The sequence below is a fragment of the Aphelocoma coerulescens genome, chromosome 3, assembly GCF_041296385.1.
Source record: "Aphelocoma coerulescens isolate FSJ_1873_10779 chromosome 3, UR_Acoe_1.0, whole genome shotgun sequence".
Classification (NCBI taxonomy): Eukaryota; Metazoa; Chordata; class Aves; order Passeriformes; family Corvidae; genus Aphelocoma; species Aphelocoma coerulescens.
The window spans coordinates 74,845,109-74,859,811 of NC_091016.1; the positions used below are offsets into that span (position 1 = coordinate 74,845,109).

At 41.3% G+C, this 14,703-nt stretch overlaps 2 protein-coding genes across 5 annotated transcripts in view; both read left to right on the forward strand.

Annotated features, from left to right (window-relative positions):
* The window catches only part of FAM184A (family with sequence similarity 184 member A), a 74,522-nt gene extending 68,822 nt beyond the window's left edge, over window positions 1-5,700 (forward strand). Inside the window, exons 17-18 of the mRNA XM_069010905.1 lie at window positions 2,007-2,209; window positions 3,935-5,700. Of these exons, the coding sequence (XP_068867006.1) occupies window positions 2,007-2,209; window positions 3,935-4,016 (285 nt within the window). The 3' untranslated portion in view covers window positions 4,017-5,700. The remainder of the gene's footprint in view (window positions 1-2,006; window positions 2,210-3,934) is intronic.
* Window positions 5,701-10,268: 4,568 nt separating this feature from the next.
* MCM9 (minichromosome maintenance 9 homologous recombination repair factor) overlaps window positions 10,269-14,703 on the forward strand; it is a 48,734-nt gene continuing 44,299 nt past the window's right edge. For 3 of the 4 annotated variants that reach the window (XM_069010901.1, XM_069010903.1, XM_069010902.1), the window contains exon 1: window positions 10,573-11,072. In XM_069010901.1, coding sequence (XP_068867002.1) covers window positions 10,763-11,072 — 310 coding nt within the window. In that variant the 5' untranslated portion in view covers window positions 10,573-10,762. Of the gene's footprint in view, window positions 10,344-10,572; window positions 11,073-14,703 lie in introns of those variants that run through there. The other variant, XM_069010900.1, reaches the window with a different exon arrangement.

Consider the following 14,703-nt stretch of genomic DNA (forward strand, 5'->3'; position numbering starts at 1 on the left):
ATAAAAAAAGAAGTTATGAGTTTTACAGGCTTTGCATATTAATGCAAAATTACAGCCATTGCAGTATGTGTTAGAGCTTCTCTAATTTCTGCAATGGATCTGTTTAGCGTAGTATTACATTCTTACATCTAAAGTTTCTTAATACTTTGCATGAATTTCATGGAAAAAATAGACAGTTTTCTCTCTCCAGATTTGACTGCTTCAGAAGATTGTTTTATAGAGACTATTGTATAAATCATAGTATTTTTCTAAGCATTTATGTGGATACTGTACATTTTCCAGAAATGAACCACCTGTAGAGCACACAGATTTAACTACAGTTTGTTTAACACACTGTTTTAATTGCAGCATATATTGTCTTGCAGGTGTATTTTTTACATACAGTTGATTACTTTTACCAAACTATTTCTTATTTCTTGCTCCTTCAGCTACTACAGCAGACATGTATGAGACAATCTTAGTTTAATCCTTTGTAAGTGATGATCGTTCACTGTGATGCTTAAAACCCACCTTTTTCTATTATAGCTTTCTGTTAAATTGTCGGGGTATTTTAACTGGGTATTGACAAACACACCCACGGGTGTGTCTGCAATTAGTATCATTTGCATCTGCCAGCTCTGGAGAGGTCAGGCACTGAAATCAAAGCTAGAAGAGAGCCTAAGAGAAGAAAGTGCAAACAAACAATAGGACTCTATCTGTCTCCGTCTGAACTCGTGCCCACCCTCAAATAGAGCAGCTCTCCTGTTTCAGGTGGAATTCTGCTGGAAAGTATTATATACAAACGACATGAGATTCCACTTGTCTTTCCCTTTATTTAGTTCAAATGTATGTAGTTTATAAGTCCTTAAGGGGTTTTTCTCCTAGCTGCTTTGTTAGGGTTGCATATAAGTAATTGAAAGAAATTATTTATTATATTTATTATATATTCAAATAATACATAATTCATTGTATTTCTGAGCAAGGGATTTTTCCATTGCTCTGGGTATGTCAAAAACTCTTATTTTTAGAAATAAGATGCTTTTAATTTTAGTATTTTATTGTGGACATGGAAAATGTGATAGAAGTCACAACATACACACCATGTCAGCCAGCCGTTTGAATAAAAGTGATAGAATTACTTGAAACATCCTTCTGCATTAAAATATCTATGAAAACAGAGAGGATGAATACTGACTCCCTTGTATAATGTGTTCTGGAATATAAAACAGTGATAAAAAAATAGATTTCCTCAATATTTTGAGTCCCTTGAAATACTATCAAGAGAAGTACAGAGTATTATAAAAAGAAGCCTGTTCAGTTGTGCCATCTGGTGTCTAGAAGTGGCATCTGTATTAGCATCAAATCCAGGCCTTTTCTTTGTGCAAGAAACTGGACTCCTGTATGGTAATATTTTTATCTTTAGCTGTATTGCTGTAATGCTTTGCTGACTGTGAGGGTGTAATTGCTGTGAAAGAAGGTGCTTTTCTAGGTTGCATGGTCCAGTTGCCAAAATGTGCCTTGGTGATGGGGTGAAATGTGGTGGAGAGACCCACTTTTTTTATCATTGAAATTTGCTGTAATTGCATTTGATAGCAGAGCTGTTTCACAGATATTAAGAGAAGATTTAAGTAAACATGAAAGGTTTAACAGACTGAAAGGAAATCTTCCACAAGATTATCAGTCTCCAATTTTTAAATAGAACCGATATATGTTTAATTAGAACCAGTGTTTCAATATAACCAAAATGTTATATTTAAAGATCATATACTCATGTGATATACTCATTGATTACTGCACTAAGTCATAACTTAATCATCTTGATTAGAAATTCGATTTTTCTGTGAAAATTTGTGGTGTTCAGGTCAAAGCAAACAGAAAACTAGAATTGGAAAAGAGCCTAATCTGTCCCAATTCCTCTCCTTCAAAAAAACCTCCAAACCAGCCATTACTAAAACTTCTACGTTAGCCAATGTCCTCGTCTGTCCTGGTGCAAGAAGCCTTCCTTACGTTTGTTATTTTTAATGCAGCAAAAGAAGAAGAACGATAAATCAACAAACAGGTTTGTGAGTGTCCCCAATCTAAGTGCTCTGGAATCTAGCGGAGTGGTGGGCAATGGACATCCAAACCGCCTGGACCCCATTCCTAACTCACCCATCCACGATATTGAGTTCAACAGCAGCAAACCACTACCACAGCCAATGCCACCCAAAGAGCCCAAGACGTTTTTGAGGTGAGCACTGCCTCACCAATCTTTTTTTTTTTTTTTTTCTTAACTTAGGAAAATTTCGCATTCTTATTGAGCTGAATCCCATTTGCTTTATCAGCCTTTCAGAGGTACAAGTACTCTTACAGCATTTTAAATTTTTACATTATAATTATAACCTCTTTATAGTATTCCTTTTTATTGTAGACCTTGTTGAAATGTGAAGTATTCTCTCACTTTTTTCTGAGTCTTGAACTTTGAAAACCTTTATAAATACCTTAACAGAATTCATGTGCTTCCAATTGTTTACATATATGAACAATTGTTTTAGATGTTTGTGTTATTTACTGATTTTCATTTAGGAATTGATACTAGCACGGAGGTTTTTTTATTTAGCATTATGTGATAAAGATTTTTATATAAGAAAATTATTTTCCGTGCTAGGTGAATGTTTTGTGTTTCCTCTTTCCTCACCTATATGAAATTGTTTCATAGGAGTAACCTTACTACAGCAACAGGAAATGTATAGGCTTGGGTGCTTAATGCTGAGCTTCCAGTAATCAAAACCAGCATTAAAGTCTCAAGTAATTCTCTCACAAAATAATATACGGAATCGAATCACTTAAAAATGGCATTTTAGAGGCAGGATTTTAATCTTTTAGCTTGATACGTGCACATACTAAATGCACTGAAGTGCTGTACTTTGTATCTAGTAGGTGCTGATCTCTTGCCTCTAAGTTGCCAACCTAAAGTGACTTGTAATCACTGGTCCTACAGCTGGTTGTTTGCTCTCTCCTTTGGTTTTATGCAAAAGATCACATACCTAGCAACTGCTAATTATAAAGGGAAACAAATGAAAGAATCTAAAATAGATAAGGAAAAACAGTATTTTTCAAGAAAACCTTTTTTTAAAGAAAAAAAAAAAGGACTGTTGCTATTTTTTTTTCCTGTGCATGTTATGTGCATGAGTATGCTCAGGTACCTATAAACATGCATGTGCATGACCCCATGGACCGTGATGCTGGAGTTTTTGCTCCAAATTGTTTTGTGCTCTGTATTCTCCTGTAGTAGAGGTTATTTTATTACCAGTTTTTACCGAAAAAGGAACTTGTATAATTAAATTTAAATTATTCTTTCCCGCTCATTTTGTGAGAATGTTAAGTGTTCAAAGAGGAGCCAAATGCTGTTTGCAGTGCAGCAGTTTGTTTCTTCCAATATTTTGGCATATTTTAAGTGTGTGCATGAACAATTGCAAGTGGTATTTGTGATAGGTGTTAAGTACTACAACAGTGTGTATTTCTGTTCAGTTGCCAGCCAGTCTTTGTGAGCACATGTCTACAAATATGATGTTCACATCATATTTTTCAAAATTAACTTTACCACAGGAAAAGGATGCTAAAAGAGGACCTTCTACAGTCATGCTTTTCCAAGAAAACTCTTTTTATTCTTCCTGAAAACTACAGCTATTTATGAGATTTAAAATTATGTTTTCCAAAATATTATTTGCCCACCCTGTAATGTGGCTTCTGAACTGACTTGTCCATGCTGCTGATGCTCTCCAATGGAGTGGATGATCACAGATTCTATAGGGAGACATTAAATCACGTCCTAAGGCACACTGATAATTAAGCCATGGAAAAACAGACTGTGTCCCTTACTGAATATTCTCTGTGATTTTTTTTTTATTCTCCTAACAATTGTACTTTTCATGTAGTTGTAGGATAATTGTTCTTTTTCTTTCTGTGAATTTAGCCCTCCTCAGACTGATGCCTCACCAGTGGCTTCACCAGACCCACAACGCCAGGAGTGGTTTGCCCGATACTTCACGTTCTGAGAGATGATTTGTTTTTGTGGCACAGCGTGATGTGGACTGTTTATAAGAGCATGACCTTAAGTAAACCCTCATGTGAACAAGCTTTCCTGTAATTTGTCAAACACTGTGAATGAGGAGGTATTTGTCTTTCTGATTTGAAACTGCACTGTATTACATGTTATATTTGTTGGAATCACCTGACATGGTACTATACAATATGTGTAATTATAACTATTATTTTTATTTAAAATGGAAGAATCTTTAAACTTTGTAATTACTACATAATAAATTTTGGTAGAACAAAAATAATGCTTTCCCCCTTTTTCCTATAAATGTGTTTTCTTTGATTTCAGGTAAGGCTTTTCCCCCAAATAACATAATTGCATGGTTACTATAAATACATTTTGAATTGTAAAAGGAAAAATATATGTATCTCTCACTCTCTCCAATTTGGGCAGGATATATTTAATGCATCCCGATTCTGTTACTTTGTAGCAGTTTAAAAACCCTCTCTGGCTAACATTTAAAAGGAAGAATGCTAAATAAAACTAGTGTAGCTGCTGGCCTTCAGAGCAGATTGATTCTGATAGAAGATGAAAAAAGCCACAAACCAGGAGCTGTTTGTTGGGGAGGGGGGGGCTGACTCCTCCCCTGTTGCTTATGAGACTTCACCATCTAGTTATAATCAAACATTTTATCATTAAATTTAATCAGAAACTGTTCCCACAGGTTCTGTATTTCTTTTTTGAATATTAACAAAAACAAGTGCTTGAAATATTTAGAAAACTGTTCTAGGTATCTCTGTATAAATCAAGAATCTACAGTTTGAGCATATAGTCTTGCTTTGGATAAAATTCATGTCTGAAATGAAAAAAAACAGATGCCACAAATGAACAAAAACCAACTACACAACTTTTTCCCATTAATACATACTACAGATACAGATCTTTCATTAAAACTTAGTTACCTTCCCTTGTCTATATTAAATTTTTCTTAAACTGATATATGAAACTGTTTTTCAGCTCGTGAGCATGATTCCGCAATCTGTACCTTTTATGATGTCAGTGTTGCTCAAGAAATTTGTTGAAGCATAGAGAAAAACCAGAGCTTATTGTCTTTTTTATATTTTTTCATTCAAAGATTACCACAAATTAACTCACACTGGTAGTCTCAGGGAGAATATTGTCTTTGTTTTATGAATGTATTTTTAAGCTGAATCTCTTATCTTTTAAAAGCAGGAAAAAATATGTTTGAGTTATTTGAATAAGGTTCTAGTTAGCATATACAAAGGTTTTGAACTTTAATATTTCATCTAAAGCCCTAAACTGCATCCTTTTTTTGCTATATGCACAGAGGTAAATACCCAGATGAAGATACTTGCTAATTACAATGAGTTTTATATGTACTATATGTATAAATGAAAAATTTGTATGTTTTCATATAAACAATATAAAAATCTTCTAAATGCACATTTCAAAACTTCTATCGTATAATTCACCTTGGAAACACCACAGAAAGCTGTATTCTGGTGATGCTGCCATGGATTAAAAATGTATACATCAGATTTTCTGTAGCTGGTGGACTCAACTGTAAGTATATGCAACTTTTTAATTTTAGAAGAAAGCCATATTGGGCAAAATGTCAGATTTCTTGGCTGTTACCCAAAATAAAATTCACTAGATCATTTTGTTATAATGTTCTGAAATGAGTGTTGCGTATTTTTTCTTGGATGCTTTGCAAGGGATCAGCTGCCTTCTCCCATTCCCAACTTCATTTGTGTATTTTTACATACGGAATGAATAACTGAACAGGCATATGAAGACAGTGTTCCCTACCTTTACCTATTCAGTGAAAGGTGTGCCCATTGTTTTTTTACTAGTAGGCATCTGAATGTTAAGAAGCACTGTTGCCATATCTTCCACAGTCAGCAGCCTTATCAGTCTCTTCAAACCAAAAGCCAGCCAAAAAGAAAAAAATCCCAAAACCAACCCAAAATAAAATGCCAAAAAAAACACCAGAGGAAACTAGGAAAAATTTTATTTTCTACCAAATGGCATTGAGAACTCTGTAAAATGTATTCATAAAAGGAGTTAGTATCTGGCTTTTGGGATTAAGGAACTTGCATGATGCCTATGCCATTATATTCCCAATCTTTGCCATGTCTGGTATTCTGGGAGAAACTAGAAGTGCTTCATGAGTTCATGGGCAGCCTCAGCCTCGGCTGCCAAGAGACACACTTTAGGGTATAGTCTGGAGCCCAAGTTTTACAGCCACATGAACATCCAACCATATTCATGCTGCTTGGTCTAAATCTTCCCCTACCCTGTGGGATCAATGATCATTTCTCAGCTCTTGTGCAGCCTTGCTGGCAGTGTCCCAACTGCACACTGTACCACTGCCCTGACCACAGCATTAATGGGCAGTTCTTGTACTCTCCTGAAGAAAACCTAGATTGAGGGCACACACTGTAGTCTGTAAAACTGAAAAGCAGAGCAGTTTTAAGTCTTCGTCTTCATTACCACACAAGACTATCAGGAGGGACATGAAAGCAAAAAAAAACCAAAACAAAACAAACAAAAAAACCAAACCAAAAACCCCTGGTTTATGTAAGAAAACCATTATTCCAAGTGGAAGGCTGAGACAAACCAGGCAAGTGGTCCGAGTCGAGGACGAGAGCTTTTCAGGCTGGTAACTGCCAGCACTGTCTCCATCGCCTCGTTTGAAACAATTACTTTTTCCTGTCCTGTTTTGCACCATGATTTCAAACGAGGCTACCTCGTGCATTTTCCAAAGGGCATAATACAGTTTTTGATAACTTCTTGTTGAGTAAACATTTCTTCATTACTCAGCTAAGCACATAACAGTTACTGGTTACTATTAAATAATAAGTTGACAAAACTTGAGTTTTTTCTTGTAGGAACCACTACCTGATCATAGCCTTTACATACCAACATCTGCTACATGCTCTGTAGTTGAAAAATCAGCTGCCCCAGTTGCTGGCAGCTGCACTTTTTTTCATACTGCTGCACTGGTTGTTTAGGCTACAAACGTGGTCTGAGGACATGCACACATGGACACCTCCAGGAATTCACGGAGATGACAGCTCTGCCACAGCAGAAGCCAGTTAACTGTGCTAACAAATGTGTCGCAATAACCGTGTCTCATCATTAGAAAGTAGCAGCCCGGTTTTGTACTTTGCAAGACAGCACTATAAACTGGTAAAAGTTGACACTGAAAGCATATACCAGAGAAAGGGCTTGTTTTAAATTTTCAGTGATCAATTTATATTTTAAGTGCAGTTCTCAGCAGTGCCTTTGCAGCTGTATCTATTAAATTAGTTACTCCAGGACCATTTTATAAAACAAAATGTATTTTTCTTCTAGAGACATATCTAGGGGTTAAAACACTTCCTCTTTACAATCCCCATGAAGCAGCCTTTTGCTGGAAACACTTTTTCCTTCAGGTGAGGATTTAGGCAACATCTGCAAGTACCCTGAAGAAGTTTGTATTTGCAGAAAATGGCAGGAGAGGTAACTGAAGTTCCACCCGCTGATTCACCAGAGAGGAGTCCTATGCAGAACCCTCTTGTGATATCATGTGGAGTAGCAATTCAGAGAAATCTGATTTGTGATTTAAAGTACCTGTGAAATTCCACACAAACTTTCCCCCCAAACATTTCAAGACCATTCCCTTCTTTGCTGGCCAAACATTCTTCAGATGACCTCATGGATAGTAAGATAATAAAGTCAAGAGGTGAAGTAACCACTGCAGCTTTCTTATTCATTAAGATCACATTTAAATAGGACTCGGAGGAAAAAAACCCCAGCATGCTAGGCATTCCAATTAATTATCTTAGTTTTATTAAAGCACTAAGGCAGTTGCTTTATATATTGAAGCCATACATCATAACTTGATAATAAGGCATCTAAAGGATATTTTCTTTTGTTTGAAAAGTGTTAATTTTCCCCTCCACCAACTGTAAAATTTTGTATTAAAATGTAAACTGTGTACATTTCTTCTGATATGTTTTTATTATAGAACTATTAGTTTTATTGTAGTACATTTTTTGGTTAAGATCGTACACGGGCAGTGATTTTTGTTTTGATTGCCTATCAATAATTCATCATTAATACAGGCCAACAGTGGGAGGTCCTGAGAGTGAGAAGCTGAATGGAGAGAAGATTTAAGATGGCTTAACACTTTGAAGTTATGGGGACATAAAGCTATGCTCTCTGATATTGCAAGACTTGAATGGATGTATGAAAAAGATATTCAAATACCTTTTCAGAGGTACCAAGAAAATATACAAGTAAATCAGAAGACAGTCTTCTTATACTGAACTCCGTGAGGACAGAATTCAAACATGCAAGCACAGCACTTGTTAGCAAGTGTGCACACATGCTGCAAAGTGCCTGGAGGGAACAGGCAAACTGCTCGAGGACCTCCTTATGCCTGTGTCGGAGACTGAAATATTATCGCTTATGACTTAAACATTTTCATGAAGGACTTTTGCCTATTATAGCAAAAAACTGTATTACAGCTCCAGAGAAGACTATCACACCCTGAATGGGGCTCTGACTGTGGCCCTGGACTGCTCGCTGATGAAGAGAAGATAAAGTAACCACTCAGGGCTGGGGAAGAATACATTCACAGAGCACAGGCTTAACACCCTCGGGGTGGAGACCGCAGCCTCAGGGCTTTCAGCTGCCAGGCTTCGCACAGACCCTCGCACCAAAGGGTGGGGGGGAAAGGCTTTGGGTGTGTAGTGAAAAAGCCTCTGGTGAGAGGCAGTTAACACCCACCCTTCGCTGTGCAGACGAGCTCAGCTGTGGGGCACTTCACCCGGAGAAAAAGCTTATCCACAGCAGAGGGGGTGTCATCGCCCCTCAAAGGCTCCCCAAAGGGGCCTCCAGAGCCTGCACCAGAGCACTGCAGCATGTGCAACAGGTCCACGGTGTTGCAAGGGACAGTGTCAAAGCTAGTCCCCTTAGGGGAGGCACGCGGGCGTTCCCACCTGCCCAAAACGTGCATCAATCCACTGGATCCGGTGAGGCGGCGGGGGACCCTCAGCACCGAGAAGACCGGATGGAGGAGAGCAACGAGACGTCGTTCTCGAGACCCTCGGAAGGGTGATATGCTTCCACCTAAGCCCCGTCACTCTCTCCCTGTCCCCCCATGCACATTTCTTTCTTTCTCTTTGCCTCTTTTACTATTAAAAAAAAAATCAATTTTTTTCGCACCAACATTTAAACTCGTTTGGTTTAATGTTGCTTTTTGGGTATGTTTTGAACCGTCAAAGTTCTTTTCGTTTTATAGACATAGAGATTTGGTTCTCTTAGCTCTTCTGGGTTTAAACTGGATGGTAACAGCCTGGAACACGATTCTGATAGAGAATTAGCTAAAAACCAAAATATTTCAAATAGTTGTAGAGCATGTCACTGGGTTGTTATACACAGGGAAAAAATACAAATAAGAAACTATTCAGAATACCATACTGTAAATTCTGGGCAAAAGCGAAAGCTTTAGAGCCTGCAACAAACCCTAATTTTTGGTTACACTAAGCATAAAACCCCCACTCCTCAGACTCTACTATGCCCTCATTTAGAAGGGGAAAGTGGCTGGTTTGTCGTGCAGCTCCCTCTAAAGAAGCCAAATTTAAACTTCGAGGTGTAACCCGCGGGGGTGTTGAGGGAACCTGTAGGGAGCAGCCTTGGGGCTACCCCTGCCCAGAACCCCCTGTCCCCCCGCCTCGCAATCCTCCCCCGCTGTACAGGAGCAGCGTCTCTGCCACGGGGTGCAGAGTGCGGCACCATTGCCCAGAGAACCCGTAGGTGGATCTTTTGCTCCCGAGAGGCCGAGCAGCTGGAGTGTCCCTCGTGCCGGACTTGCCGCCCCTCGCCTGCTCCTGGGAGGGCCGGTTCTCCCGCGGGAAGCGCCCCAGCCGCTCTCCGCCGCCCCGCCCCGCTCAGAGCCCGCCAGGCCCGGGCGTGGAGCGGCGCGGAGGGGCGGGGACGGAGCCCCTCCTCCCGCCGGGTGAGGGAGCTGCGGGCGCTGCCTCAGCGCGGCGGGAACCGGCGGGAGCGGGGCGGCCCCGCTGCGGGAACCGGCGGGAGCGGGGCGGCCCCGCTGCAGGTACCGAGCGGGAGCGGGGCGGCCCCGCTGCAGGTACCGAGCGGGAGCCGGGCGGCCGCGGAGCGCTGCCCTCCTCGCCCGGCGGGCGCGGTGCTGGGAGCGCAGCGCACCCCTCGCTGCCCCGCGGTGAGGCGGGACGGGACGCGCTTGGGGCAGCGCCCGCCTGGCCGCCTTCAAAACTTGCCGTGCTAGCGGCGGCCGGGACGAGAGGGCCGGGTAAGGCGGTGCGGCAGCCACCCGTCCTCACCGCCAGCACAGCGAGGGAAAGGATGGCCGCGCGGGTTCGCTTTTCCCATTAGCGGAGAGGAGCGCCCCGCCCGCTCCCCGCCCACCCCGGCGGGGGGGCGGCACCGGCTGGCGGGGCCGGGCGGGCTGGGTTGGCGGGAGCCGTCACTGAGGGGCGGGGGAGGCTCGGCCCGGCCCCGGTGGACGGCGCCGGGCAGCGGCGGGGCAGTGGTGCTGCTGTGATGAGGTTTCCCTGCTCGATCTCATGAGCCGCGCCCCGCCCCGCTTCGCCTGGCTCCGCGATGGGCTTTTCCCTGAGAAAGACAAAGTTTCCCGCCCGGAGCGTGGCCGCACCGGGAAGCGCCGCTGTGTGACCGCCTCCCCGCGCCTTGCCCCCGCGTAGGGACAACATGGTGCTGAGCGCGGACCAGGTGAGCCTCATCGGGCAGGTGTTCGAGTCCTACGTGCTGGAGCACCACAGGGACGAAATCCTGAGCATCCTGAGGGAGGCGGACGACCAGGCGCACTACCCCGTCGTCGTCGACGCCTTGACGCTCTTTGAGACCAACATGGAGATCGGGGAGTACTTCAACGCCTTCCCCAGCGAGGTGCTCCCGATTTTCGACAGCGCGCTGCGCCGGGCTGCGCTGGCAGCGCTGCAGAACAGCGCGGACCCGGCACAGCTCAGCCTCAAGCAGAACCTCCACGCCAGGGTCTCGGGTGAGTGGTGGGGCGGGGGCTGCAGCGAGCTGCACCTCTCAGCCAGGACTGCCGACATTTCCTGACTCTTCAGGGAAACTGCCAAAATTTCCTTACTCTGTAACAAACTATTGGGGCGCCGTGGAATGAGCAAGTTTAATTCTTGCCGTTTCAGTTTTTGAAGAAGTGGGGAATCCTCAGTGTTTATTAAGCAGCAAAGGACACGTGCAAACACGTGCATGTGTGTAGACCAACTCCCAAAAGAAAAGCCGTGGCCAACCCCACTGGCCTGCGTGCAGTGGTTGGCATCTCTCGCTGGGTCAGGGCTTACACCAAAGCCTTTCCAAGGCAAAGACTCCTCAAAGAAGCAGCTAGTCTTACATTATTTCACTTTTAGGCAGAAGGTCTAGAGAGAAGTAAAAGGAAGAAGGAAGAATAAGTCCAGGAAAAGAAGTTTTAGGGGAAGATACATAGTTCCTAAGTTTTACTGCAGGTTGACTTCCCTAGCGTGCCAGTTGGCTCCCAGTCCTTATTGGTTCCAGCCATCTTCCAGAAGACGCAAAGTCTAAATTTTGAATTGTCTTGTAACAATTTCATCCTAAACTGTTGAATTTCATGCTTAACTGTTGCAAAATTGCTTGTCATAAAATTGGAACAGACTGTTGGAAGGCGTGATCATTAATGGAGGATTCTGTAATTTTTTTCACTGCAAGATGATATATAATTATTCCTTATTATTAGGAAATTTTTAGTAGCTCTGAGGTTTGGTAAATGTGGAGTGCAGGTTCGGGGGTTGAAATGTCTTTTTTATTGTGGGAAACTGGGTCAGCAGTGGCACCCTCCCTTCTGGTCATTTCCGATCATAACAATTTGGAGCAATAGTCTGCAAAGCCAAGAGCTGGCAGCCTATGTTTCCCTCCCCTGCCCTGTTGTGGAGTGGCTTATGATCATTCAGTCTTTTGGCAGCTTGAATTTGGATAAATCACAGTTGGTAAATAGGCCTGTGTTTCATCCCAGTGAGTTTCCATAAAAATGTTGTAATGACAACGCATACATGAGAAATATATTTAGCTTGTGGTATTCAGGTGCTGAGGAGCTTATACACAGCTGATGAATATGAGAGGTAAAAGGATGGCCTCTGTGTTGTACTGAAATTTGACCTCGGGCACCTCCCTGTACCTGTGAAAGCATGAATGAGGTAAAACTTTGCTCCTAGTGTTCTGAGATGCATTTACATTATTGAGGGCTTCAGCATGAAAAAAGACTCCACGTATTATTATTTAAAAAGCTGCCAGGAAGTATTAGAAGGAATACAGCAAGCGGAAATGATCTCTGTATGAGTAGTGGTGTCTGTAAGACATTCTTTTTCCTCTTATCAGCTTCTTGCTGGAGCTGATAATTTCTGCCACAGTGATGTTTTGTCTAAATGTTCACTTATCAACCTCCAGCAAAATTAGCCCCCTTGATCAAATAGTTTTAATAACTGATAAAAGCAAGCCTGACTGACCATTGATAGAAGAATTCAGTTAGCAAAGTCACAGATAATTCCATCTCTAAACTGGAGGGAAATTGGTGAAGAACAGGAGGAGTTATCCTTGACAAGTCTAGCTGGATCAAAATAACACGTGTCCACAGAATTTGGTTAATGTTCTGTACCACCAAAAGGCTCACTGCAGAAGAAACAAAAGAAATAAGCTGAGTTTTCTATAGCCTTTTTTTCCACCCAAATTTTCCCATGATACTGTTACCTTTTAAGTAGATGCTGGGTTCTGATTACCTTCAGGATTCTCATCTTGGAGTGTCGCTTCCCGTTCCCATGTCAGATAAGGAGGGAATGAGAAGGTGGTACAATATTCTTGATGGGAGCAGCAGGCTACTACCAGGAGTGTGGGTGATGGATCTGTGTGTCAGGCTTGGAATCAACTGAGGAAAAGTGATTTTGCTTACACCAGGTGTAAGAAACAATCTCAGCACTTTCTACCAATATGGACAGGGCAAATAGGGGTTCAAAAAGGATTGAAGGAGTGTGGATATGCAGTAATTAATAATGGATTATTACCTTGAGTTCACTGAAGAAAGTAAAAGATACAGTTCTTTATCTGAATTTCAGCATTGTAGGAATTTGATTGTGTAACTTCAGCTTTTTGCTACAAATCCATGAAATGATTTTTCCTTACTTGTCATTAGTCTGAGCACCACTGTGTCTGTTACTGAAGGCCAAGCTGCTTCTGGTATTTTCTAATAGCCTTTTTGTGACTAATACAGTAAAGTTGATTCAAAGAGGCACACACGCAATTAAAGAGTTTGTCAAGCAGTCTAGTGTGATCCGAATGAAGGCTCTTTTTAGAGCACTTTTAGATTCTTGTCTCTTCAAAGTTATATGACATATATCCTGACAACAGTGCTGCAGCTCTCTCTAGTGTAAGATGTGATGCATTTTGCAAAGTTTTTTCAGGGCCAGCAATACTGAACTAAGAAAAAAATGCCAAAACAGGTGGAGAAATAACGGATTTTTTTTCCCCTGAACTGACTAGAAATGCAAATCTGTGGTAGAACGAAAATTTCAACAGGCTTGGTAGAACATTTAAATAGCTTTATTAGAGTCAAGCAGAAAAAATTGTTTGCAGTTTTACAAAATACTTTCTTTTTCTGATTATTTAGTTCTACTTTTTCTACTTTATTCTCTTACCCTTTAAAATTAGTTTGATAGTTAAAAATACTTTCTTTAAACAAAAGCAGAAGGCCAAGTGTTGCTTAAAAGCATCAAACCAGAATGTTTCTGCATGTCTGAAATAAGGCATTTGGGTTTGAAAACACTGAAATAAATATGACTTTTTTTTTTTTTTTAGCAGCCAAAGCTACTGAGAAGATTTGACCTAAACACACAAATAGTTTTAGTCCCCTTAGAAACATAATTTCCTAGCAGATTTGTAGTTTTACATCTCTGTTTCCTAGCTCTATTTTGGAAGTAAGACTAAGAAATTAATTTATGATTATTAGTACCTTGTAGTTTATTACTAATTTCTGAATAGGTAATATTTTTTATTGCTCAGGTGAGCATTTCAGGGACCATTTATTTTTATTAACACTTTGTAGGTTGTTCAGAGAGATTAATCTTCCTGAGGATTTCAGCCACTCTGGTGCCAAGTGATGGATGAACACTGAGTGGGATCAGCACATGACTGAAATAGCTGCTGGGGGGAATTAAAGGAGACCAAGTGGAAAGTGTCCTGTCACTATGCATTTGAATGTACAAGTGAATTTGCTTTGGCTGTGTTCATAACCCCTTTCCATTCTTTTTGTGCTATCTTCCTTGTGCTCGAGGTTTACTGCTGTGCAGTGTGGATTTCAGGTCAAATGCTCTCTGAGTGTGAATTTGCTTAGACTTGAGAATTCACACAAGATTAGGAGCTACACCTGTTTAACAGTGGGAATAACATTGAACCACAGTTAAGTAGCACAACTGAAAATTTGTAATTCAGATAAACCAGTTGTAGAATAAATGACATCTACAAAAAGAACATCTAAATTAATATAGATATGAGAATATCAGGATCTGTTTCCATGAATGGAAACTGTTCTTGACTATTCACCCCTTGGCAAGAGTGGGAGAGTAAAATGGCAACATTTTCAGCTAGTGCTCAGTGTCTGA